Source organism: Neofelis nebulosa, chromosome 2 (genome assembly GCF_028018385.1).
Source record: "Neofelis nebulosa isolate mNeoNeb1 chromosome 2, mNeoNeb1.pri, whole genome shotgun sequence".
Classification (NCBI taxonomy): domain Eukaryota; kingdom Metazoa; phylum Chordata; class Mammalia; order Carnivora; family Felidae; genus Neofelis; species Neofelis nebulosa.
The window spans coordinates 197,506,147-197,530,940 of NC_080783.1; the positions used below are offsets into that span (position 1 = coordinate 197,506,147).

A 24,794-nucleotide genomic window follows, 5' to 3' on the forward strand; every position below is an offset into this window, starting at 1 on the left:
TGGAATAATAAATTATATAATACTTTGTAATCATTAAAAATCTTAATTTGAGATAATTAACATGAAAAGGTCCTTAGAAGACATTAAGTATATGGAAGAGAATAGTTATTTTTTGTGATCCCAGAGGGCACAACTAGGAACTACCACTGGAAACTATAGGGAAGTAGAGTTTGTCTCAGTGTAAGGAATAACTTTCTAACAATCAGAATTTTTTAAACAATGAATGGCCTGCTTCATGAGTTAATGAGTTTTGTGTTATTAGAATTCTAAGCAAAAGCTGAATGGTCACTTGGCAAAGATATATAGAACAGATTTATATGTTAGGAGATTAAAGAGAAGATCTTAATGCTCCTTTTCTACTCTAAGAACTTATAATTCCACATAAAGTTTTCCATTAGCTGGAATGTCAGGAAGGAAGTAGTTGGTAATTCTTTGTAAATGCTATTAAAGACTCACCTGGCATTAAACTAAAAAGAGATTATATTTATATTAGAATACTGGAGTTGAAGGATGACTTGTATTATCATATTCTGTGTCAATAACATATACATTATTGATAAAGTGAAAGAACATTAACCCAATGGAGAGAACTCAAACTGAATTGACAGGAACTACATTACTAATTTCTCTGTTTCTAATAAAGAACCTGGAGAGTTACACTTTTCCAAGGTGAAATAGCACTTAACGTATCAAAAAGGACAGGAGGCACTATATGCTTCCTCTTTTTGTTTCTGGCTACTCTTTACTTCATATATAAATAGAGGAGGAATAAAATATATCCCCACTCTCCTCTGCAATTTTGCACAGAATCTTTAAACTTTGGACGCATGAGTAGTGGGCAGTGGGAAGTAACACAAAAACATGGTATCACACTGTGTTCCTGGAAAGCAGAAGCAAGTGCTAGAGGACTCTGAAATTTTTAGAATAAAACCGGTGATGATGGCAATTCAAAAAAGAATCCCCTAAAAAACACACTTAAAAAATAACAATAATAACCTTTTATTATGGATATTTTCAAATACACACCAAAGTAGAAACTATAGGGGCGCCTGGGTGGCTCAGTTGGTTAAGCATCCGACTTCAGCTCAGGTCATGATCTCACAGTCCGTGAGTTTGAGCACTGTGTCGGGTTCTGTGCTGATGGCTCAGAGCCTGGAGCCTGCTTCAGATTCTGTGTCTCCCTCTCTCTCTGCCACCCCCCCCCCCCCCCCGCACTCTGTCTCTCAAAAATGAATGGTTCAAAAAAAATTAACAAAAAACAAAGTAGAAAATATAATGAATCCCTACATAACTATCACTCAGCTTAATTAATCAACATTTTGTAAAAGTTGTTCCCTCTAATTTTCCAGGGTTTTGGCTTTTTTTTTAAGAGTTGAAAACAAACACCTGACATCATACTACTTTACCTATAAAAACTTCAGTTTGAAAAGATACCCTTTCTTGCAAATAATACCAAGTATTCAATAAATGTTGGCTGCTAGGTACTGTTAGTGGCTAGGTACTGTTCTATGCATTATACTTGTGCTTACAAGTATGAATTTTCACATATGCTAAACCTCATTATTATACCCATTTTGCAAATGAGAAAACTGAGTTTTATTGGCTCAGGTCACAGAGCCAGTAAGCAGTGGAGTTAGGGTATGAACCCAGAAGTTAACTCTAGATTAGACTTTATTCTCTCAACCACTAAAGTATGCTGTCTTTCCCCTATGCGTGTTATTCTAGCTGTTTCTTATGGGATACAGATTATTATGGTAAAGTGGGAGAGGAACTGCTAAGTGGGAAGGAGACTGGAAAGACGCTGTAACATGAGTAGCTGCTCATTGCTTTTCTTGTGAAATTTTCTCTTCTAAATGTCCCAAACGAGAAGGGAAATATAATTGGGTATCATCAGTGTGAATTGCCTAGGACATAAAAGAAAGTCACCTCACAGAGGGAAAAGCAATGCTCAAGTCTCTTCCACAGAGGTTAAACACACACAAACTTCTTTCAATCTGCCCCTCCAGTTAATGACCCGCAGCGAGGGGATCTGGGCCGATGGGAGAGGGGTGTCTCTAGTTCCACCAGACCTTTAAAATGGTTCAAACAAGGGGCATGTGGGTGGCTCAGTTGGTTAAGCATCTGACTCTTGATTTTGGCTCATGCCATGATCACACAGTTCATGAGTTTGAGCCCTGCGTCGGGCTCTGTGTTGATGGTGTGGAGCCTACTTGAGAGTCTCTTTCTTGCCCTCTCTCTCTCTCTCTGCCCCTCCCCTGCTCTCTCTAAATAAATAAATAAACTTAAAAAAAAACAAAACTTTAAAATAGTTCAAACAAAGAGATCTCACAAGCAGAGGGCTGAGCCATCAGTACAAGCAGTATTTGATTCCTTAATGAAGTCTTTGAAGAAAAAATAAAAGGACCTGGAAAAAAAACTTCTTCTGGCTGATGCCTCAGTTCCAAAACTACTAATTAAAGATTTGTTTTAAAAAAAAAAAAGGGATGGGAGTAGTCTCCTCCGAATCTTTGGTCAAGAATTCTCCTAAAACTCTTCCTAGTAATTTATGACAGATCTTAGAATAACAGAATTATTTTCCCCATGGAGCCTACCTAGGGTGTCCTCCACTCTCCCCAAACACAAACAGAAGTGCTTCTTCCTTGTTCCTAGTGCACGTTATACATAATTCTCTTAGAGCACTAATCAATATTGTGGTATAATCATCTTTACCTTCTCTGGACTATCAATTCCTAGAAAGCTAGGACCCTACGTTGGTCCTCTTTACATTTCAAATTCCTAATCTTCAAACCTAGCACCACTGAAAATATTTGAGGAAGATTTGCTAAATGAATACAGAAAGAAGCTGAGGATGACCAAATATGGAGTGATATTTAGGAGAAGATAACTTTTATCAGTACCTCTCTAACCTCAGCCCCTTCAGTATAGCCCACAAGTTCCCCTCCCTTTAGGAGTTTTCCCACCAGCTACTAGTCCAGGATGAATGATAACAGGGCCTATATCTTTTGAGGGCTGGAGAAAGAATCTGGCCACTTTGCTTTGTAATAGCTTTTAATGAACTAGGGAGAACTCAGCTTGAAGAATCTGGAAGGTAGTCAAAACCTTTTAGGAGCTTTTATTCAAATGCAGATATAGAATATTATTTGAAATGCCTGCCTTTTTACATTTAAATCCTGAAGGAAACAGGGAAAATAAATAATTCTATATAAAACACTAGTGATTACTAAGCAGCCCTTGGTCATCCACTTCTATTTTTCAGACAAAAAAATTCCCTATCAGAAAACTACAGGTCTGGTTACAGCCCTCAGCCATGGAAGACGCACTCTTCACATAGTGGTATGAGTCTCCTTGGACCCCTCTCTAATACAGGTTAGCCAAACCACTTGGGGAATTATTTGGTTAGGCAATCTTTTAAAGTAAAAATCTTTGGGTAAAGAAGTTATCTTTCTCATCAATTTTAGAAAATTCAAAATAATCTCCCAGTTTAATCTATATTACACTGGAAAAAAAAAAGAAGTCCCATCACATCTTTTACATGCCATTCTCTGGTTACCATGTTACCTTGGTTAGTGTCCTTTGGGTGTTCTATATGAGCAATGACTTCCTTGAGATAACTTTGCTTCTGCTTTTCTAGATCTGATTGTGAAAACGTCGGAACATTAGTCCTTGAACAAAGCAAACCAGGAGGAAAAACAGCCCATTAGAACCATGAGTGTAGTGTTTATAGAGAGAAGTCATATATTGCTGATCAGTTAGAACAACTAACTTTCAGAGGCAAAATACTCTTTAAGATCCAGTGACAGAAGACAGTGTTAGTCACATAGTATAAAGCTGAAATCAAGTATGGAGTTGAGAAAAAAAGGAAGATGAGAAACAGATACAACCTCCTGTTAACAAGGCATAGGAAAGTGAAGATTATCCAGTCCCCAGAGAAAGTAAGCACTTGTTGAGTAACTCAAGGTTAATCAAGAAATAACTTCACAGAGCCACAGAAAAACTCCAAGAGATAAAGACCAAAAAGAACCAGCTGGGTGTGGCAGTTAGAATACTGGTGACCTTGGCAAGAACAATTTTTGGCCCTTGCTCATCCTGTTTGCACTGTACTATGGAGTCAGTGGATTAGAATATGGAGATAATAAATTCATAACTGTTCTAAGTAGCCTGACTTGGCTCTTTGGTATAACTTCCACTGTAAGTAATTCACCAAGTTTCCCTCAATTGTGCAAAGAAAGCAAAACAAACAAACAAACAAAAAAACTGGGATTAAGGATAGAAGTCAAAGGAAACTTTAGCCTTATTTCTAATACATTAAAAAGAATTTAAAGCAGAGGAGAGCCTGGGTGGCTCATTTGGTTAAGCTTCTGACTCCTGACTTCAGGTCAGGTCATGGTCTAGTGGTTTGTGGGTTTGAGCCCTGCATAGGGCTCTGTGCTGGTGGTGCAGAGTGCTTGGGATTCTCTCTCTCCCTCTGCCCCGTGTGCTTTCTCTCTCTTTCAAAATAAACTTAAAAAAAATTTAAAGCAAAATAAATATAATATCTGTGTAATAAAAAAAAATTTTTTAATCCCTTTGTAGGGAAGTCAATCTGACTCAACCTAAAAAATAGCTCTGCTATAGGGCGCCTGGGTGGCTCAGTCGGTTAAGCATCCGACTTCGGCTCAGGTCACCATCTCACAGTTCGTGGGTTTAAGCCCCGCGTCGGGCTCTGTGCTGACAGCTTGGAGCCTGGAGCCTGCTTCGATTCTGTGTCTCCCTCTCTCTCTCTGCCCTTCGCCTGTTCACACTCTGTCTCCCTCTCTCTCAAAAATAAATAAACATTAAAAAAAAAAAAAAAAAAAAAAGCTCTGCTAATTGGAAAGGCCCATGTAGAGACACTGCCATCTCCTGGAAACAAGAGAACAGATTGTAAAGTGACCCAAATCTGCAACCTCTACTAGAATTTTCCCTCAAGGACAGCTGCATTCAAGTTGGAAGAGATGACTAAATGATCTTCTACATAGTTGTATTTTAATGTTTGTGTTCAAATTATTCTAACTTCCTATCATATCTGTGACCAGGCTTCCCCATACACAGGAAAAGAAATCTTAAATTTATACAGTATTTTCACTAATAGGTCTTTCTGACTCTTCAAAATAACTGAGAAACAGCAGGGAAGGCATCATTAGCCTCATTTTGTTGACAAATAAACACAGATTATTTGACTTGCCCAAGGTTAGACAGCTACACGTTAGTGGTCCCAGAACTTAAAGTATGCTTACTCCTGGTGCGTGGTTTTATTCCACATTAAGGGGAAATGGAGGAGCGGAAGACAGAAATTGAAGAGAACCAACAGAAACCAGAATATTATCATACTGTTACCTTCTTTTGGCTTGCAGAACAGGTATGACTTTGCCTAGTCTTCTCTCGTTGACTTTCAGCTTCCCAGAATCCTTGTCAAGAACATTCTGCTTTCATTCAAAGCAGAAGATAGTCATAAAAAAAAAAAAAACAAAAAACTGAAAACACGATTTACAGACATATTCTTAAACTATAGGCTACAAAGGCATATTCCTGTACCCTACTGTGTAACAGGCACTATAGCAGATGCCTTAAATGAGATAATAACTAATTTTAAGGAAAAGAAAGAAACCCTAAGTTGTATGCCCATTTGACAGGGAATCAGGCTTAAAGAGGTTAGGTAAATTGTCGAAGATTTTTTAGCTCTTCAGTGGCTGATCAGGTGCTGTATCTCATTTAGCATAGCAACCCGAGATTGAGACTTAGGGTTAAAACCCCCAAAAAAGGAAAAATAATAGTAATATCATCATTATCTTAGTAATTAGCCAATAACAGCAATTTAATATTATATACCAGTTACCATATAGACATTATTTCATTAATCCTTACCATATATGTGTGAAGTATTATTTAGTCCAATTTATAGATAAGAAATATGAGAGAACAGAGAGGCTAACTAATTTTCCCAAGGTCACAGTTCTAGTCAGGGTTCAAATCCCAATTTGTTTGATGAATACAAAGCTTTGCTATACAGCTTGTGAATGAAAATAATTTTTCTCTTTACCTTGAAAAAATATACGTACTTTGTTTGATGAACTGGAAACTGGAAACGTCATTTCACAATTTGATTTATGTGATCCATTTTTCCAGGATGACCCCAAATGAGGAGTCTCTGAATTGTCCACGATCTGAGAGAATACAGGTGTAGGTTTCTTACTGTCAGGCATATTTTTATCAGACACAGTTTGCTGAAAGTTACTGTCTGGAGAAGAGAGCGGGGGCATATCCCAAGCAGAATTATTGGGACTGATCCCTTCAGACTCAGTGCAGAGTTTGCTCTCATTTGGGCTAAGACCATCTTCTCTCATCTCTTCCCCAAGGGAGGAGGGCTTTTCAAGATCTTTGGATAAATCAGTCTTATCCTTATCAAGCACAGCATCACAAACTGTTGGATTAAATGGTGCAACTGTTACTTTTACAAGATTCTTTTCTAGTGCAAAGTGTCTGTTTAACGGTTTAGTAGGAGTTGGGCCATGACCAACTGATGTACTTAGTTGAGGTAGTTTTAAGAGGCCAGGGGTCTCAGCTACTGGTCCCAAGGTGTATGATGAATTTTTCTCTTGGGAAGTATCAAATAGAATTTGATCCCCTTTCCCTCCCTTCTCAACGTGATTGCTGTCATCTTTAAGCAACCCTCCTCCCCAAGAAAAGTGCTCATTTGATAGGTCATCATCCTTCAAGAGCTCCTGAATATCTTCCTCTGTGAAACTGAAATGGCCATCATCTTCTTCTCCCTCAGACAGATCCAGCAAGGAGTCATCCAATCCATCCTCATCCGAGGAACCCCATGAAAATGGGGCATTGTCTTTAGGCAAGAGAGAAGTCCCAGAAGACTGTTCAGAGGAGACTAGTGAGCACGTCATATCTGGAAAAATAAGAAACAGTTTCACCGAGGTACAGGAAATCCCCATATCAACTTCTGTTTTATAGAGTGGTAGTATCCTAATATTTCAAATTCTTTGCACCATGACTTATAACATGAGAAAGAATTTTAAGATATTTAACCTTACCAGAATCATGGAAATACACATTCGAACAGTGACATGCTTTTTTTCCTAACAAAATAGTAAAAATTAAGATGTCACAATATCTAAGTTGGTAAGGATGTAGGAAACAAGCGCTCTCACAATCAGAATAAGAGTATTAAGTCAGCACAATATCTTGTGGAGAGTAATTTGCAATACCATTTGACCCCACAATTTTACTTCTGGCAATTTTTCCTACAGTAGTACCTATACAAATGCACATCGATACATTTATAAGGATGTTCAAAGCAGAATTATTCAAAATAGCCAAATATTGGAGAGAACCTTAATGTCCATGACCGGAACTATTTAGTGGAATCATGGTACACTCATTCTATGGGATACTTTACAACTATTTAAAAACACAATGAAATAGATCACTATATACTAGCATGGAATAATATCCACAACATAGAAGGAAAACAAATACATATTGTGTAAAATGCTTGGATTTTCAGTTTACACTTTGAAAAAACAAACACGTATAACTTTTAAAGTTTAAAAAAAAACTTTAAGAATACAAGAATTGTCTTCCATACTGTGTGGAGCTGCTGGCGTGATCTCTTTGCCACGAGACCAAATGGAAAAAGGTTTCAGCTCCTGCTAGCTGTTCCTTTCAGGAGACTTGTCAAAATGATTGACTCCCACCTTCCTGCAGGCACAAAGAAAATTAGAGGATCTTCTCATCACTTTCAACTCTGCTAATTACAAAGTCAACTGTATTATGCTTTAAGGTGCTCCACCTATTAATTTTGATCTTGATTTTTTTTAAATACCAGAAAGTTGGATTTTGAGTCAAGAACATCAAAGAAAAATCTTTAGAGGGAAAATTATGCAACTAAGGAACTAGTTTTGTTCCTCCCAACAATTTGTTCTTTCTTGAGAATTATCATTTGCTCCCGTAAGATGAATACTGGCTTGGGAGTCTTGAGACCTTGCTTATAGTCCTGGTTCTGTCACTAACCAGCTGTAATAATTTGGGCAAGTCACTAAATCCCTGGATTTGTCTCATTTATAAAATGGGAAAGGGGTGGGAAGGTAGACTAGGCAATGTCTAAGATTCCACCAAGATCTAGAAGTTCATCATGATCACACATACCAATGTCTCATTTTCAGTTTATATATAAATGCAAAGAACAGATCCAGAAAAATATAAAACTGATGACTGTTATAACCTATGATGGGACCAAGAGATCTCAAGGGAAGACTTCAGTGTCATTCTGAATAATGTCAACTATTCTACTTGAATATTTGTATATTACTGATGTAATCAAAACCTAGCTTTTACACAGTGATGGACCTAATCGAAATTATTTTCTAGATGGTAAAGGTAATGAAAGCTTGTATTTCACACATCACGTCAACATCTGAGAAGCTATTAAGAAATGCTTATACACTAAACTCAAATAATTTCGAAAACTCCCCGCTAGCCTTTTTAACTGTGATTTTCCCCCACCCCACTTTTCCTTCACACTCTGAATTTTAGCTTTAGTTCATGCACTCTTTCAGAAAACCATTTTCTGAGCTACTATCATCACACAATACTGAGCAAGACATGTTTCTATATGACTTCTTAAAAACAAAGATACAGTTTCCTACCTTGGTAGGAAGACAACATTGAAAGTTATGCACTAATATCAGAAAATATAAAATGGTATGAATAATAAAGTACTAGAGAAAGAGAAGAAAAAGAGAGGTATTACAGAACACTAGCATTAGAAAGGATTTATATAATGTATAACATATTGACTATAGTTAACCATACTGTATTTTTATATTTGAAAGTTGCTTGAGACAGATGTTAAAAGTTCTCATCACAAGGAAAAATTTATAACTATGTGAGTTGGTATGTGTTAACTACTCTTACTGTGGTAATCATTTAGTATTATGTACATACATCATTATGTTGTATGCCTTAAACTAATACAGTGCTATATGTCAATTGTATCTCAACAAAACCAGGGGTAAAATAAATTTTAAAAAATTTAAAGAAGGAACTTAAACTTACCCATCTTATAAATGAGATGGGACAAAAGGAAATATTAAGTACCTATTATAAACCAGTCACTACGAGACACATTTTACGACTTCTAATTTAACTCAACATAACTCTGCAATATAGACCTTACCAAATAAACTAAGCTTTCTGTTGCATTTAAACTTAGGGCTGCTGAGACTTTTTATCTTATTTTACCAATATTCCAGCATTGTTGTGAGAGAGTTCCAGGCACTGCAGGCACTGAAACAGGTGCCTCTATGAAGAAAAAGTAATTTCTCTGCACAGTGACTGGGTTATTTTATATTATTTCTTTAGGCAGCAGTAAGAAAAAGTTTAGATGTAAAGTTTGTAGGTGTAAAGCACAAGTACCATAGGCACCGGGTTAGGCAGCTTTATTTCTGAGAAGCCCTTTCTAAGCCACTATCTCCATTCTCATTCAAACTTCTTCCAAAAGGTCTAGTTCAAGCAGTTGGCTTGCCCAAATGAAGAGTTCAATAAATGTTCACTCTTAGGAAACTCAGGTTAAGAAGCATTAAGAGGGGTGCCTGGATGGCTTAGTCTGTAAAGCATGTGGCTCCTGATCTCAGGGTCGTGAGTTCGAGCCCTATGCTGGGTGCAGAGATTAAAAAATAAAATCTTAAAAAAAAAAAAAAAAAAAAAAAAAAAAAAAAAGATGGCAGGAAGTAACTTAACCAAGCACACAGAGCTAGTAATGCTAGAACAAGGATCTAAACCCAGATCTAATTCCAAAGGTAATGCTTTTTTCTGCTACCCTTGTCAGAGATTTGCCCAGGGTCAGTCAGCAAATGGCAGAGCTTTCCAATTTCACACTCTCTAACATACTATGAAAGATAAAGATACTGAAGAGGGCTTTTAATCCCTCAGCAAAAATAACTTAAGCCACTTTATTAAACACAGGCTTCCCCGGACTTCCCAGGTAGAATAGAAGAACATGAGAAATACTCCTGAATGCAGCCAAACCTCACTGGAAGAAAATCATGGTTATTGGCAAACTTTACTGTGCACACATAGGATCAATATCCTTCACAAGAACTGAAAACATCAATCCCTATACTACATGACATCCAGAAGCACAGAGCTGGCTCTTCTGAGTTTCTTTCAGAGAATGTTCCAATAGGTTTGGGAGCAAAATTATGCAAAACAATACAATATACAGATAATTTTTAACTTGCACAAATCATTCTCTCCACAATTTTATTTCCTCATTAAAAATTCTTTTTATTATACATAACTTAAAACATATACAAAAATCACAACAGTATAACAAACTCTCATAGATCCACCACTCAGCCCCAACAACTATCAGCCCATAGTAAATCTTGTCTCATCCACTTCCCCCCTTTACTGGATTCTTTTGAAGCAAATCCCAGGCATCACATCATTTCATCTGTAAATAATAGGAATTCCTTATCATAAAATACATGGTTCAGGTTTCCAATTATTTTATAAATGTCTTATTTTTTAAGATTGAAAAAAATCGGTTTCCATAGAAGTCCACACACTGCCATTGGCTGACATGTTTTATATTTTAATCTATAGGTTCCCCATCTTTTTTTCCTTGCAATTTGTTAAAGAAACAACACCAGATAGTGTATGGATACACACATATATCATTAAATTATAAAAATATGCATGGGACTAGGAAGCACAAAATTCAGGATAGTGGTTACTTCTGGTGGTAGAGAGGGAAGAGGAAGGTCAAGGGGGCATGAGTACCTTCAATTCTATCTGTAATGTTTTACTTCTTAAAAAATAAATAGATAGATAAATAAATAAATAAATAAATAAATAAATAAATAAATAAATAACAAAAAGACCTCCAAGAAATATGGGGAAGGGTGCCTGGCTGGCTCAGTCAGTAGACCTTGAGACTCTTGATCTTGGGGTCATGAATTCGAGCCCCATGTTGGGTATGTAGAAACTACTTAAAAAAATATGGCAACATAATGAAAGTAAAATAAAGGAAGCTATGTTCCCATTCCAAGGGGGAGGCAAGAAAGTTAATCATTCCTCTAAGTTCCATCCTAGGCCCTGAAACACCTGATAACATCTAAGACAACTGGATCCCAAACATGTTCCAGGACATTAGCTCCAAACCTTGGCCAACACTGGCATCAATACCCCCTCCCTTTGGTAATTTATGGAATAACACCTATTGTTCTCCTGACACTCACTTTTGATCAGAGGCTATGTTGGGTTCTTGAAAGAACATGCACCCTGGTCCCCCTTCCAATATAAACTCATAGCCCCAAGTGACAGAGAGACTCACTTTTCCTTTTCCAAGTCTCCCAGACACTCCATCTGCTATACTCTCTCACTTACACTATTCAATGAACTCTGTTCTCACTTCCTCCTGGCTCACATTTGATTTCTATCCTGAACTAAGCCAAGGACTCTCTTGAGCCTCAGACCCCTCTGAGTCCTCAGATTCAGCTTGCCTACATCAATAAGAAAGATAAAGCTGAATGGTGTGCATAATGGTATTGTTTTGTTACTTCCTACAAATTTCATATGCTTAAAATATTGAATAAAAATATTTCTAAATTAAGAAGCCAGTGGAGAAAGACAATGATTACATTCTGAAGTTTCAAATGTCCTCTTCTGTACAATAGAGACCATCACAGTAGCTACCTCATAGTGTTGTTGCCAGAATTAAATGAGACCGTGAACATAGAGCACTTAGCACAATAGAAGCACAATGGAAAAGCTAAATAAGTAGTGGCTATAGTTTCTATTTCATCCCACATCATCACCTCCCTGACCCCTAGAGAATCTTAAGGAAGCATAGAAATGGTAGGAAAGAGTGCTAATCTAACAGAGAACTCCCCCTAGGTCCTTGCTTGTTAAGAAATTATCCAGTATACTCTAATCTCTTCTAGTTTAACCCAGCATTCAACCATATTGCCACTGAATTAAAGACCAGGCTGTGTGCACGTCTGAAATATCAGGCAAATCCTGCAAATTAATGGTTACTGAAGTGTCTTGTATAGAGGAACTGCACTAAAATTCAGAGACCTCTGCAAGTCACTGAAAGTCTCTGAACCTCAATACAGAGGAGAACACTCATCTGAAAAATGGGGGATAACTATACACTGTTAACTTCAAACACCGATTATTAAGATCAAATGAGGGGATGTTTATGAAAGCACTCTAAACCTAAAAGCCCTATACTAATGAAAGTTGGTATTTAATGAATTTGCAAGAGGTGGGGAAAAAAAAAAAAACTCAGATAAAATTAAGTTCTAAAATGAAGTTCCACAAGACGGCCTTAGTACTTCTCTGTCTGCCATTCTACCATTACCTGACTTTCTTGGCACTTGCTTTGTAACTGCCACCTAAAATGAGATCTCTTTATTTTTAAGGGAAGAGTATTTTTCCCATCTCCAAGTCTGTCTCTTATTCCTCTGCTCCCCATCCCTTCTGTGACCCTATTCTGTCCTTCCATGTCTCTCTCACCTGTCCACCCCCTTCTTCACACTTCAGTTTACCACCCCCTCGCTCTGTTCTCTAACCACCTAGCTGCAACCTCAGAAACTGGTTCCCTTTCTATTTTTATCGTACCTAAGAAAACCTATTGCCTTAAAGCACAAAGCCTTATTTTATTCAGGCCACTAAAATTGCAACCCCAGACACAACCCCATATCCCTCTTTCAAGGTTCTAAAACCAAGACCATTACCAAGCTATGGCCAAGAGCAAAGAATATTTCCAAGGGACAGGCCTTTGATTTCCAACCTTTCCCATATCCAATACATGTGAGGCACGCGGCACAAAAGACACTCACTAGGCTTTATCGCTCTATAAAATGGGCATAACATTTAAACAAAATCAAAGTGAACTGAAATTATCTGTAAGAATTCTGCAACTTCCTTTGAAGTAACTGGAAACACCGTAGGACAGAAAAACAACCTAGGGCTGGAAATCTCTGCTTTAGGTTAACATTTCACTAGATATGGATTCCAGGACTCTCATCCCACAGGGGCATAAAAACTAAATATTAAAAAAATGCAGCAACAGGTGTCTTCTTTAGAAGAAAATGTTTTTAAACTAATTTAGGCAGGATTGCCAAAGATCGCAGCCTCTAACAAATCCAGAAGAAACTGGAGATCAGGGTGGGGCAGCAGGTGAGCAATGCAATCACTTCTTTCCCTTCTCAGGGGCCCCCGCTGCGGTGCCAACTGCCCTCCCTCCGCCCAAGAAAGAACTGGTAACACCACCAGTCCCGAGAACCCCTCCGGGCCCAAGTCCACCCTTCGTAGGACACTACTTGGGCTCCCCCTGCTCTTCCTTACGAATGCAACGGCCCCAGCACAGCATCGCCCTTGGGGCTGGGCCTTCTCTCTTCCCTTCTTCCCTCCCCCGAAAACACCAAGAAACTCCCGCCTCCCGGTGGAAGGCGGGAGAAGCGCGGGCTTGCTCCGCGCCCCTCCCCCCGGAGGGGCCAAACCGACCTCCTCCGCAGGCCTCGGTGGTGCACCCCTCACCCTGATAGTGACCACCCACACCCACACTTCCGCGGGACCCAGGCCCCGCCAGCCCTAGGGGTGGGTCATCCTCTCCTCCGCCCTTAAGGCGCTGCTGTAAGACCACGATCTTCTCCCTAGCAACAGCCCCCCAAGTGGGGCATGGAGCAGCAGCACCCCCAACCCACCTAACACACCCATCCTCCCACCCCCACTGGGCAGGGAGACGGACGGCGCTCTCCGTCTCGCAGGTGACCCAACAAGCCTCCCTCTTCCTCAGCAGGGTGAGGGGCATCTGTCGCCAGCCAACGTGGAGGTGGGGCGCAGGGACACTCCCCCTCCCGCCGCCATCACCTCAGGAACGACAACGAGCCCTTTCCCAGCAGGGCGAAGGCCTCCCAACCCTTCAACAGGGTGGACAGACATGTACGGCCCCCTGGAGAAGCAACAGGCGCCCCCATCCCCCCTCCCAGCCGGGAACGCTGACCCCTTCATCCCTCCTGCTCTTCACCTCCGGAAGCGGGGCCGAAGCCTGTGCGAACGACTGCGCCTCACTCCGCCCCCTGCGCCATTTTATCGCCCCCTCCCCGACCTCCCCCACCCCTAGCCAACCGGGCCAGCGCAAGGGGGAGGGCAAACAGGCAGTGATTGGCAGGAAACAGCCCCGCCCCTCAAGGGGTTGTGCCCCGCTCAGGCGCGGCGACCCCGCCCCCGTACCGCCTATCCTGCCTACTGGCTCCTCCCCTTCTCGTCTCATCGACCCGCTCGACTCTCAGCTGCTCCTGACTCCTCCCTGGCCGCTCTCAGGCGAAGGGTCCAGGCCGAGCAAGCCGAGCGACGAGCTCAGCTGATGCAACCTAACTGGGCCCGCGTGCCACTTCCCGGCACGCGGCGGCGGCGGCGACCGAGGAAGCGGCGCGGTGCCGGCCTGAGCGCGGGAAGCAGGGGCGACGGTGCCATGGGGGACGCTCCGAGCCCTGAAGAGAAGCTGCACCTTATCACCCGGAACCTGCAGGTAGGGCCTCGGGGTTGGAAATGCGCTGTCAAGGACTGGGGGCTCGAGGTCCAGTGACCCTGAGTGCCACTACAGGGTCCTAACTGTGTGGGGTCGGGGGCTCCGCACCGAGGCAATTCAGAGAGCCTGCTGGTTGGTCGGTCAGTCGTTCAGTCAAGCAGCAGTCATCTGGGTCCCACAGAAATGACAGTGGGCTCACCTGTGTGCAGTCACCTTGTGTTGAGCCAAGCTTTGAATCTAGGACTGCCACCCCACCCACCCTATTATGTGCCAGGCGATACGTCAGGGCCCTGCCCTCCCAGGGCTTGTCTGGAGGGAATCAGACGTTAAGAATAACCCATAATTCAGGCACTTAGTTACAGTTGAAAGAAGGACTGCCAAGTCCTATCCGTGGAGCTTTGGGAGGAATTTAGGGGAGAGGGCTGGGGGAGTGTCAGGGAAGGCTGAGGAAGTGATCTCTGAACTGCGCCTTGGCGATGCAAATCACTTCACTCCACATCTGTTCCTGCTGTTTCCAGGAACTGCGGGAGTAGAAGTTAACCAGAAGAAGAATGGGTCGGGGGGCGGGGGGGGGGGGGGCGGAGAGCATTTTAGGTAGGAACCCAGGTCAAGACCCAGAGGGGAGAAAGAACACTGGTTCAGAGAGAAGGCTAAATTCGCAGGAGTAGAATAAGCAAAGTGCAGATCAAACCCTTAATAAATATTTATATTGCTCATTTCTTTACCTCCTTCAGGCCTCTGACTATTGTCACATTATCAGGAAGGCCTCTCCTGACCACTTCATTTAAATAACAAACCCCCTGCCACCAGAACTGTCCCATCCCTTGTTCTAGCTTTTTTCTTTGTTGTTTCTCCATATAACTTATCACCATCTGACGTACTATATATTTTACTTGTTTGTTGAGAAGGGATAAGGAGGAACCAGGTTATGAAGGCCTTGCAAGTTATGCTTAAAATTGGAGTTTATTCTAAGAGCAGTGATACATTGGTTCGGCCACAGTTTGGGTTTTTTTTACCTTTTTTGAGATACAATTCACAGACCATAAAATTCATTCTTTTAAAGTATACTATTCAGTGGGTTTTAGTATAGTCACAAGGTTGTACAATTATCACCACTATCTGATTCCAGAACTTTTTCATCACCGAAATAAAACCTGTACCCACTGGCAATCACTGCCCATTTCTCGCTCCCCGCAGCCATAGGGAAACACTAATCTACTTTACGTCTCTAATTTGCCTATTCTGGACATTCCATATGAATGGGATCATGTAATATGTGGCTTTTTATGTCTCATTTCTTTCACTTAGCATGTTTTCAGAGTTCATCCATGTTGTCACACCTATCAGAATTTTCTTATTACGGCTGAGAAATATTTCATTATGTGGATATATCACATTTTGTTTCTCCATTCGTCAGTTGGTGGACATTTGGGTTCTTTCTACTTGTAACTTGATCTCAATCGGTAATTTTTGCATGCTTCCTCTTAGCCAGATCATTTGTCCTAGTCTCTTTCCACAAAATAATACTGGTTGGGGACAAAGCATAAATAGAGCTAATGGCAATGACTCACTCAGGTTTTCAAGAGTAAGTAATATGACCTTGTGGCAAGAACTCTCCAAGTGTCCAAATAGTCAGGGGCTTGGAGAATGCAGGATCCACCATCCAGCCACCTTGAAACAGGATTTTAATAAGTCCTGCTAACAGGTGATTCAAATCAGCAAAACAGTTTTTGTCTTTCATGGCTTCCAACAGCCTCCCCAAACCATCCCTTAAAGAGACACTAAGATCTCTTTTATTAGCAGCATATTGACCTATAAGGATTTTTCCAATACTGTCTTAGGGCAAAAGGAAATCATTACAGTATCTAAATAGGTGAACAAGTTAATCAAGTTTTGAGTTTTAAAGATCTCTCTGGCTGCTTTCTGGAACATGGGTTGGAGAGAGCAAGCTGTTAGAAAGCTATTTACAGTAGTCCTGGTATGAGCTGATGGCCTAGACCAGGGAAGTTCGATGGAGGCAGAGAGGAGGAGGATTTAGGAGCTTTGGGGTAACTTAGGCAACTTGGTGAATGATAGTTACCATTTACTGCGCTGGGGTGAAACTATAAATGAAAAGGATGGGTGGGGAGTGAGGTGGGAAGGTGAGAGCATGAGGTTAATTTTGAACATGCTGAGTTTGAATTAACTGGGTTGATAACAAGTACACTGTTCTATATATGGGTATGAGCAGGAAATTTGGTCGTTACTAGCTCATGAGTAGTAACTGAAGCAACTCGAAAGGGATCAGTTAGGGAGAATGTAGAGTAAGAAGAGAAGAGATAGGGCTGCGAGGATTGCTAATTTTTTTTAAATTTTTTTCCAATGTTTATTTTTGAGAGAGAGAGAGAGAGAGAGAGCGCGCGCGCGTGCACACACACTCACGCGAGCAGGGGAGGGGCAGAAAGTGAGAGAGACACAGAATCCGAAGTAGGTTCCAGGCTCAGAGCTATCAGCACAGAGCCCAAAGCAGAGCTCGAACTCATGAACCATGAGATCATGACCTGAGCCGAAATGAAACACTTAACTGACTGAGCCACCCAGGTGCCCCAGGATTGCTAATATTTAATGATTAGGAAGAAGAACCGCTGCCAAGAAATCTGAGCCATCAGCCAAAGAAGTAGGAGGACAACTAAGAGAATAAAATAGGGGAGGACCAAAAGAGGAGAGTGTTCCAGGAGGGAGTGAGGACTAAAAAGTTTTCATTGAATTTAGCAACATGGGATAAAGACCAGAAGAGACAACTATTTCAAGAAGTTGACGATGAAAGGAAGGAACATGAGTTAGAGTAGATGCAAGGGATCATGCAGGTAGGGACGTGTCCAGTTTTCTAACATGGTGACATTTCACTGGCAACAGCACCAACTTAGGTTGACTGTCACTTGACACTGAGAGCATGGCTGGACCTCCCTGCTGGCTCTGAGCTTAGACCCCCCCAATGACACATGCTTCTGTTTTCCTTGCCACAGGGTAAAGGATGAGCAAGGTGGGGCACCAGCATTAAACCAGCTCTTCTGCTTCCACAACAGGAGGTTCTGGGGGAAGACAAGCTGAAGGAGATACTCAAGGAGCGGGAGCTTAAAGTTTATTGGGGAACAGCAACCACAGGCAAGCCACATGTGGCTTACTTCGTGCCTATGTCTAAGATTGCAGACTTCCTGAAAGCAGGATGTGAGGTAAGAAGTAAGGTTATAAATCAAGGAGTTCCCTGGGGAATGGCCAAGAAAGAGATTTAACAAGGGCAGGGGAAAGAGGGGTGTTTGGAGGGACTTGGACAGAATCACATTTTGGCGGTCCCTCATCTGTTATGTCCAGGTAACAATTCTGTTTGCGGACCTTCACGCTTACCTGGATAACATGAAAGCCCCATGGGAACTTCTAGAACTCCGAACCAGCTACTATGAGAATGTGATCAAGGCAATGCTGGAGAGCATTGGTGTGCCCTTGGAGAAGCTCAGGTTCGTCAAAGGCACTGATTACCAGCTCAGCAAGTAAGTTCTGGATCATCCACCCTCCTTGTGGCTCTCATGCTTCTAGCTAATTACAGGTCCTGTGGAGTCCAGGCACTCTATAAATTTGGATTAGCAGTGCTTTGGCCCTACCAATTAAAAGCCATTAAAAAATTTATACTCTTTGTCCTCTTAACTCATCCATCAAAAATGTACTGACTTGTGAAGGCCTGTGTACTATCCATTTTGCTGGAGATACAAATGTAACCAAAGCAAAGTCCTTGGCCTTGCTGGGCTCCCAGCATATGGAGGAGTGATGAATTGATAAACAATTCAGCCTCCCTTTTTCCTTCCAGCCTCCAGCCTTAGCAAATAATGATAAAATAAATGTGAAAGAAAAATATTTCACTTGTTTCTCACCTCCCCAACAATTTTTACTGCTTCATACTTTTATCAATTTTATTCATACTTGTAATATTAGCAAAGATACAATTTTTCTGTCCTAATATTTTTAACTTAAGTAATTTCCTAAGTCATTTCTCCATGCCGCCTCATAATCTCCATATTTTTTTTTAATTTTTAAAACCTCAATTAAACTATGTATCACTCTACTGGTCACTTTTGCATGTGAACCCTTAGAACAACTTTTTTTTTTTTTTTTTTTTTTAATTTTTTTAATGTTTATTTATTTTTGAGAGAGAGAGAGACACAGAGTGTGAGCAGGGGAGGGGCAGAGAGAGAGGGAGACATAGAATCCAAAGCAGGCTCCAGGCTCGAAGCTGTCAGCACAGAGCCTGACGTGGGGCTCGAATTCATGAACCGTGAGATCATGACCTGAGCCGAAGTCGGGCACTTAACCAACTGAGCCACCCAGGCACCCTAGAACAACTTTTTAAGGTAAGCATTGCTATGTCCTATTTCACAGATAAGGAAACACATTCAGATTTAACTTTCTCAAGTTTATACTTTCAGTAAGTAGAAGAGTCAGGATGTGAGCCCGGATCTCTTGCTTACAAGTTCATTTCTCTTTTTACTTCATTGATCATAATTTTCTTTATCCTTCCTCACTTTGAACATTTAAAGTTTCAAATAAGGCACATAACACTCTAATGTACACAGATGTTTGAATCCACAGTTTCAGTAGAGCGCCTGAGATTCCATTTATTTTTACATTTATTCTACAGATATTTATGAAGCACTTATTAGATGGGAAGCCCTGTTCTGGGTCCTGGGTGTACAGAAGTAAACTAAAACAAAAACCCCTATCTTAACGGGCCTTAGTTTAAGCAAGGGGATACAGCCAAAGACAACAAATGAACGAGTAACGTATATATAGTGTGTCAGATGGTGGTAGGTGCTGCAAAGCAGGTGAGTGGGGGAGAGAAAGTTCTTGGGGAGTGGGGGGTTTCTGTTTGAATAGAGTGGTTAGAGAAGACTTCTATGATAAGAAGATACTAGACCAAGACCTGAAGAAGGTGAAGGAAGGAGTCATGCAAACACTTATTGAGTTCTTACTATATGCCAGACTCTGTTCTAGGTACCGGGATCATAATGGTGAAGGATTCAGGCAAGGTTTTTATTCTAGAATTGAACAGAATTTGGGGTAGGAGGAGATGGGATAAATAAATAAAGCTACCTTGCTTCAAAGTCACTTGATCTTTTTGTATATACAAAAGTGACTTCAAAGAAAGATGGCTTTGTAAGTGTGCACTTTGATGCACTCCCTCTGTTCCAGACAACAGCAATGATAAAAACATTAAAAAAAACAAAAAAAAACAAAGGACATAGCCAGGTTCAAAAACAAGCCAAACATCTCTGTGGTAAGAGAAACAGAATTGAAATGCAAATTGGTGAGTTGGGCTGAAGTTACAGGTTTGCTGGGCTCCAGGCAGGAAGCTGGCAGTGGGGACAAACCAGGCTTGCTACTTAAAGCCAAAGCATAAAGGAATGCTTTTCCCCTTTTCCTATTCCCATCCCTACCTATCAAGGAGAGTAGAGACAGGGAATGGGGGCACTATTAGTCACCTGCCTGATAAAAGTCTTTAGGGACTTTTATCAAACTTCAGGCCTATGGAGATTAGAATATAAGCATACCAAGAATTAAACCAAGCTGCCCACCATTTTTGAGTGTTCTATCTGTGATATTAACAAAAAGACATAGATCTAACATGCTAAGGAATAACATCCATTTTTAAAAAGGAAATTATAAAACAGAGGCAGAAATGAAAATGAATATATAGAAATAAAAAGAATCATTTAGAAATCTTAGAAATGTAAAAATTAGTCATTAAAGCCAAACCAAACCAAAACAAAAAACTCCACAGGGGCACCTGACTGGCTCAGGCAGAAGAGCAGGTGACTCTTTATTTTGGGGTCATGAGTTGAAGCCCCATGTTGGATGTTGAGATTATAAATAAATAAACTTTAAAAAAGCAAAAAAGCCCCACAAACCAGGCTTCAATAGAAGGCATCAACTCTAGACTGAATAAAGTTGAAGAGAAAACTAGAGATTCACCTAGAATACAGCCTAGAGAGATGGACAGAAAAACTGTAAGAGTGTTTGAGATGCGGATGAGGACTTTTGTTTCCAGCAGTCTGTCACACTGGGTACTCTGACCAGCCTTACTGTTGAAATCAACTAAAAAATGCTGGATAAAATATTTTTTACATTTCCTGAATGCTTCAGATCAGTCGGTTGAAAAATTAGTCAAGAATACTCAGTGGCCAGAAACCAAACAAAAGTGGGAATACAAAGATCCTGTATTTCAGGGGTACCTGGCTGGCTCAGCCCATGGAGCATACAACTCTTGGTCTCAGGGTTGTGAATTCGATCTCCATTTCGGGTGTAGAATTACTTAAAAATAAAATCTTTAAAAAAAAAAAAAAAAGACACTGTATTTCAATTAATCTAAGATGCCCTTAAAAAACTGCTGGGGCACCTCAGTGGCTCAGTCGGTTAAGCGTCCGACTCTTGGTTTCAGCTTAGGTCATGATCTCACAGTTTGTGAGTTCAAGCCCCACACCTGGCTCCACGAAGGCAGTGCTGAGCCTGCTTGGGATTCTCTCTCTTCTCTCTGTCTTTCTCCACCCTTCCCTGCTTGCTCTGTCTCTCAAAATAAATAAGTAGACTTCAAAAAAAATTTTTTTAGTACTGCTAATTAATCTATATCATGCTAGTGTTTATTTTTATTTGTTTATTTATTTATTTTAAGAGAGAGAGAAAGACTGCGCGCTCACAGGCAAGTGGGAGAGAGGGACAGAAGGGGAGAGAGAAAGAGAATCCTAAGCAGGCTCCAATGCAGAGTCCGATGTGGGGCTCGATCCTACAACCCTGGGATCATGACCTGAGCCAAACTCAAGGGTCAGATACCAAACCAACTAAGCCACCCAGGTGTCCCTCTGGATGAGTCTTAAAACCTAGCATGTTAGGGGTGCCTGGGTGCCTCAGTTGTTTGAGCATCCGACCCTTGATTTGAGCTCAGGTCAGGATCTCACGGTTTATGAGTTAGAGCCCTGCATTGGGCTCAGTGCTGGAAGTGCAGAGCCTGCTTGGGATTCTGTCTGTCCCTGTCGCTCTGCCCCTCCCCTGCTCACATGCTCTGAATGAATGAGTGAGTGAGTGAGTGAGTGAGTGAGTGAGTGAGTGAATGAATGAAAAATAAATAAAATAAGATTCTGAAGGAAAACAATTTACAGCTTAAAAAATCTGTGCCTACCTGAACTACCATTCAAGTGTAGGAGTAAAATACTTGAAAATATTTATCTGAAAAAAGTTATTTTCATGTGTTTTTTGGCCATTTTTGTTTCCTTGTCTGTGAAGTATCTTTGCAAGTAGCCCATTTTCCTTTCTTTTTTTTAGGAGTTCCTTATGAATTCCTGGCAAATCCTTTGCATTCCTTTGTCATTTATATAACATGAGTATAGAGTAATAACCACTGGAACAGAATAGAGAATTCTGAAATAGATCCTCATAAACATGGAAACTTAATTTATGACAGAGCTGGCATTGCAGATCAGCAGAGAAAGAATATACTTTTTAAGAAAAAATGGTGCAAGACAATTAGTTACCCATATGGGGAAAAAATTGATCCCTCCATTCCAAGAGGATTAGAGATTTAACTGTAAAGGCCAAACTATAAAACATAAAAAGACTGTACATATGTAAGACTATCTTATAATCTCAGGGCAAGGAAGATTCAACAAAAACACCAAAAGCACAAATCACAGGAAAAGATAAATGAATTCAAATTAAAATTAAGACCTTCAGGGGCTCCTGGGTGGCTCAGTGGGTTGGGTGTCTGAATCTTGATTTCAGCTCAGGTCATGATCTCACAGTTCATGAGATTGAATCCCACATCGGGCTCTGTGATTACAGCGTGGAGCCTGCTTGGGATTCTCTCCCTCTCTGCCTCTCTCTCTCTCTCTCTCAAATGAATAAACTTAAAAAAAAATAGAGTGATATTTTGAATAAGAGGATGGACCACTACATTTTAGGAGGTACCAGGCCGCTATGCTCTCTTGGAATGGGAGAGTGAATTAATGTGCTTTAGGATCATAGTGAGGCCTTGGCCCAGTTTCACAGCTGTCCTCTCTTCCTTTCCTCTTCAGAGAGTACACACTCGATGTGTACAGACTCTCCTCCGTGGTCACACAACATGATGCCAAGAAAGCCGGGGCTGAGGTGGTAAAGCAGGTGGAACACCCTTTGCTGAGTGGTCTGCTGTATCCTGGACTGCAGGTACTCAAACGGGAGGGAGTCGCCCAGTGACCTTTTCTGCTCTGTTTCTAACTATTGGTCATAAACCTCTCTCTCAGCCTCCATTAAGTCCATGTACTTGCTGTTCCTTGGCTGTGCTGTGGGCCTTCCTTCCTGTCTCCCTCCCCTCCCCTTTCTTGCAAGCCTTTGACTTCTCAGCTGTAGATCCTCCCCATCTGTCCTTCAAAACGCTACTTATCTCACACATCTTTTTTTTTTTTTTTTTTTTTTTAGTTTACAAATCAGTTTACTTACAGATTTTTTAATTTTCTTTTTCTTTTAAGTAAATTAGTTCTACACGCAATGTGGGGCTTAAACTCACAACCCTGAGATCCAGAGCCACACGCTCCACCAACTGAGCCAGCCAGGTGCCCCAGATGTTATATTTTCTTAAAGTACATTTCAGCCAACAAATCTATTTACACAGGTATCCATGGGAATTCATACCAGTTATTTACAGATCGTACTTACAAACCACACCCTAAGTCTTCTGTACAGAGTTACACTGGATGTGACTATTGACTGAAAATGGCCTGATGACCAGGCTGTTTACACATATGTAGTAAATGGGTTTGTTTTTTCATGTCTGCACAGTACAGGACACACACAGAGACCAGACCTCCCAGAGAACGCTTTGCAATGTCACACATCTTCTCTGTGTTAATCATAATCACTTAAGTGAAAAAAATTTCAGAGGTGCAAAAATAAATTTCAGGCATGGTCCTATTTTCCATTAAACAAAGCATATCATATTTCATGTGTGTGTACATTATATTTGTATGAGCAAGGAGAAAGATGACAAAATTCAAAAAAAAATTTTTTTTAAATAATTAAAATTGGGGCACCTGGGTGGCTCAGTCGGTTGAGCGCCTGACTCTTGGTTTCTGCTCAGGTTATGATCCCAGGATTGTGGGATCAAGCCCTGTGTTAGGCTCTTGTGCTGAGCGTGGAGCCGCCTTAAGACTCTCTCTGTCTCCCTCTGCCCCTCTCCCCTGCTCATGCGCTCTCTTTCTAAATAAAATAATTAAAATTTTTAGGTTTCAGTCACATTGGCTATCTTTCACATATATTTCAGTGCTCACAGGCCCCATGTAGCTAGTGGCTAACCTACTGGACAACACAGATAGAGAATATATTCATCATTCCAAAATATTCTACTAGACGGCGCTGTTGTAGATTATTCCTGCTTGCTCACCTTTCTCTCCCTCTCCTTCTTCCTCATCCCTCCATTCAATCAGACGTGAAATTTTATCAATTCTGCTTCTTAAGATCTCTTACGTTTGTTCTTGTTCTACATTCCCACTGACTTGGTTCAGCATTGTTTCTTACCTGGACTCTCATAGCAGCCTTCTAGCTATTTTCTTTGTTCTAATCCAAAGGCCTCCACTCAGTGCTCTGTCTGCCCTCTTACTGGTATGGTCTTTCTATGGTGTGGGCCGGGATGATGCTAGCACCCTAGCATGACATTTAGGGTCCCTACTTCTCTGATGCCATCATTAACCACTTCCTGCATCCGTTGAAGTTTGTGCTTTTGCAGACTGAATCACTCATAATTTCCCTAAACATTTCACACCTCTGTGCCCTCTGACATCTGTTTCCTCTGCATGGTGAAAAACATCTATGTATTCTTCAAAACCAAGCTCAGCCCACAGTCTGATTCCAGGAAGCCTTCACTGCCACCTGTCTGACCAGCTAGAGATCAGCCTTTCTTTCTTTCTTTGTGTTAGCACTGTTCCGTGAATGAACATCCAGGGTAGCCCTTCGCATACTGTACGCAGGTTATCTGCTTAACATGTCTCTCTTTTCAACTGTTTAATTGGCTTATTAAAGGCAGAGTCTGGGTCCGATTCAACTCTGCGTCCACAGGGCTGGCTCTAGGCCTGGCAGATAGTGACAATACCTGTTTGCTTACCAGTTTAATAGTGCCCTTTTCTCCTGAGCTCTCACAGCATTTTATTCTCATGCCATTATCTGACAT

At 41.0% G+C, this 24,794-nt stretch overlaps 2 protein-coding genes across 12 annotated transcripts in view; one reads left to right on the forward strand and one right to left on the reverse strand.

The window, feature by feature from the left end:
• Positions 1-24,245, reverse strand: part of S100PBP (S100P binding protein) — a 46,905-nt gene extending 22,660 nt beyond the window's left edge. The window contains exons 1-5 of one of the 10 annotated variants that reach the window (XR_009258268.1): positions 14,775-14,809; positions 7,619-7,731; positions 6,078-6,919; positions 5,356-5,444; positions 3,559-3,662 (exon numbers count right to left, since the gene is read on the reverse strand). Coding sequence is in view for 9 of the 10 variants with exons in the window: in XM_058718194.1 (XP_058574177.1) it covers positions 3,559-3,662; positions 5,356-5,444; positions 6,078-6,917 (1,033 nt within the window). In the remaining variant the exon portion in view is untranslated. The other 9 variants (XM_058718194.1, XM_058718198.1, XM_058718195.1 and 6 more) reach the window with 9 other exon arrangements.
• The window catches only part of YARS1 (tyrosyl-tRNA synthetase 1), a 28,942-nt gene continuing 18,516 nt past the window's right edge, over positions 14,369-24,794 (forward strand). The window contains exons 1-4 of one of the 2 annotated variants that reach the window (XM_058718192.1): positions 14,369-14,575; positions 17,641-17,787; positions 17,927-18,102; positions 22,669-22,798. In XM_058718192.1, coding sequence (XP_058574175.1) covers positions 14,411-14,575; positions 17,641-17,787; positions 17,927-18,102; positions 22,669-22,798 — 618 coding nt within the window. In that variant the 5' untranslated portion in view covers positions 14,369-14,410. Of the gene's footprint in view, positions 14,576-17,580; positions 17,788-17,926; positions 18,103-22,668; positions 22,799-24,794 lie in introns of both variants that reach the window. The other variant, XM_058718193.1, reaches the window with a different exon arrangement.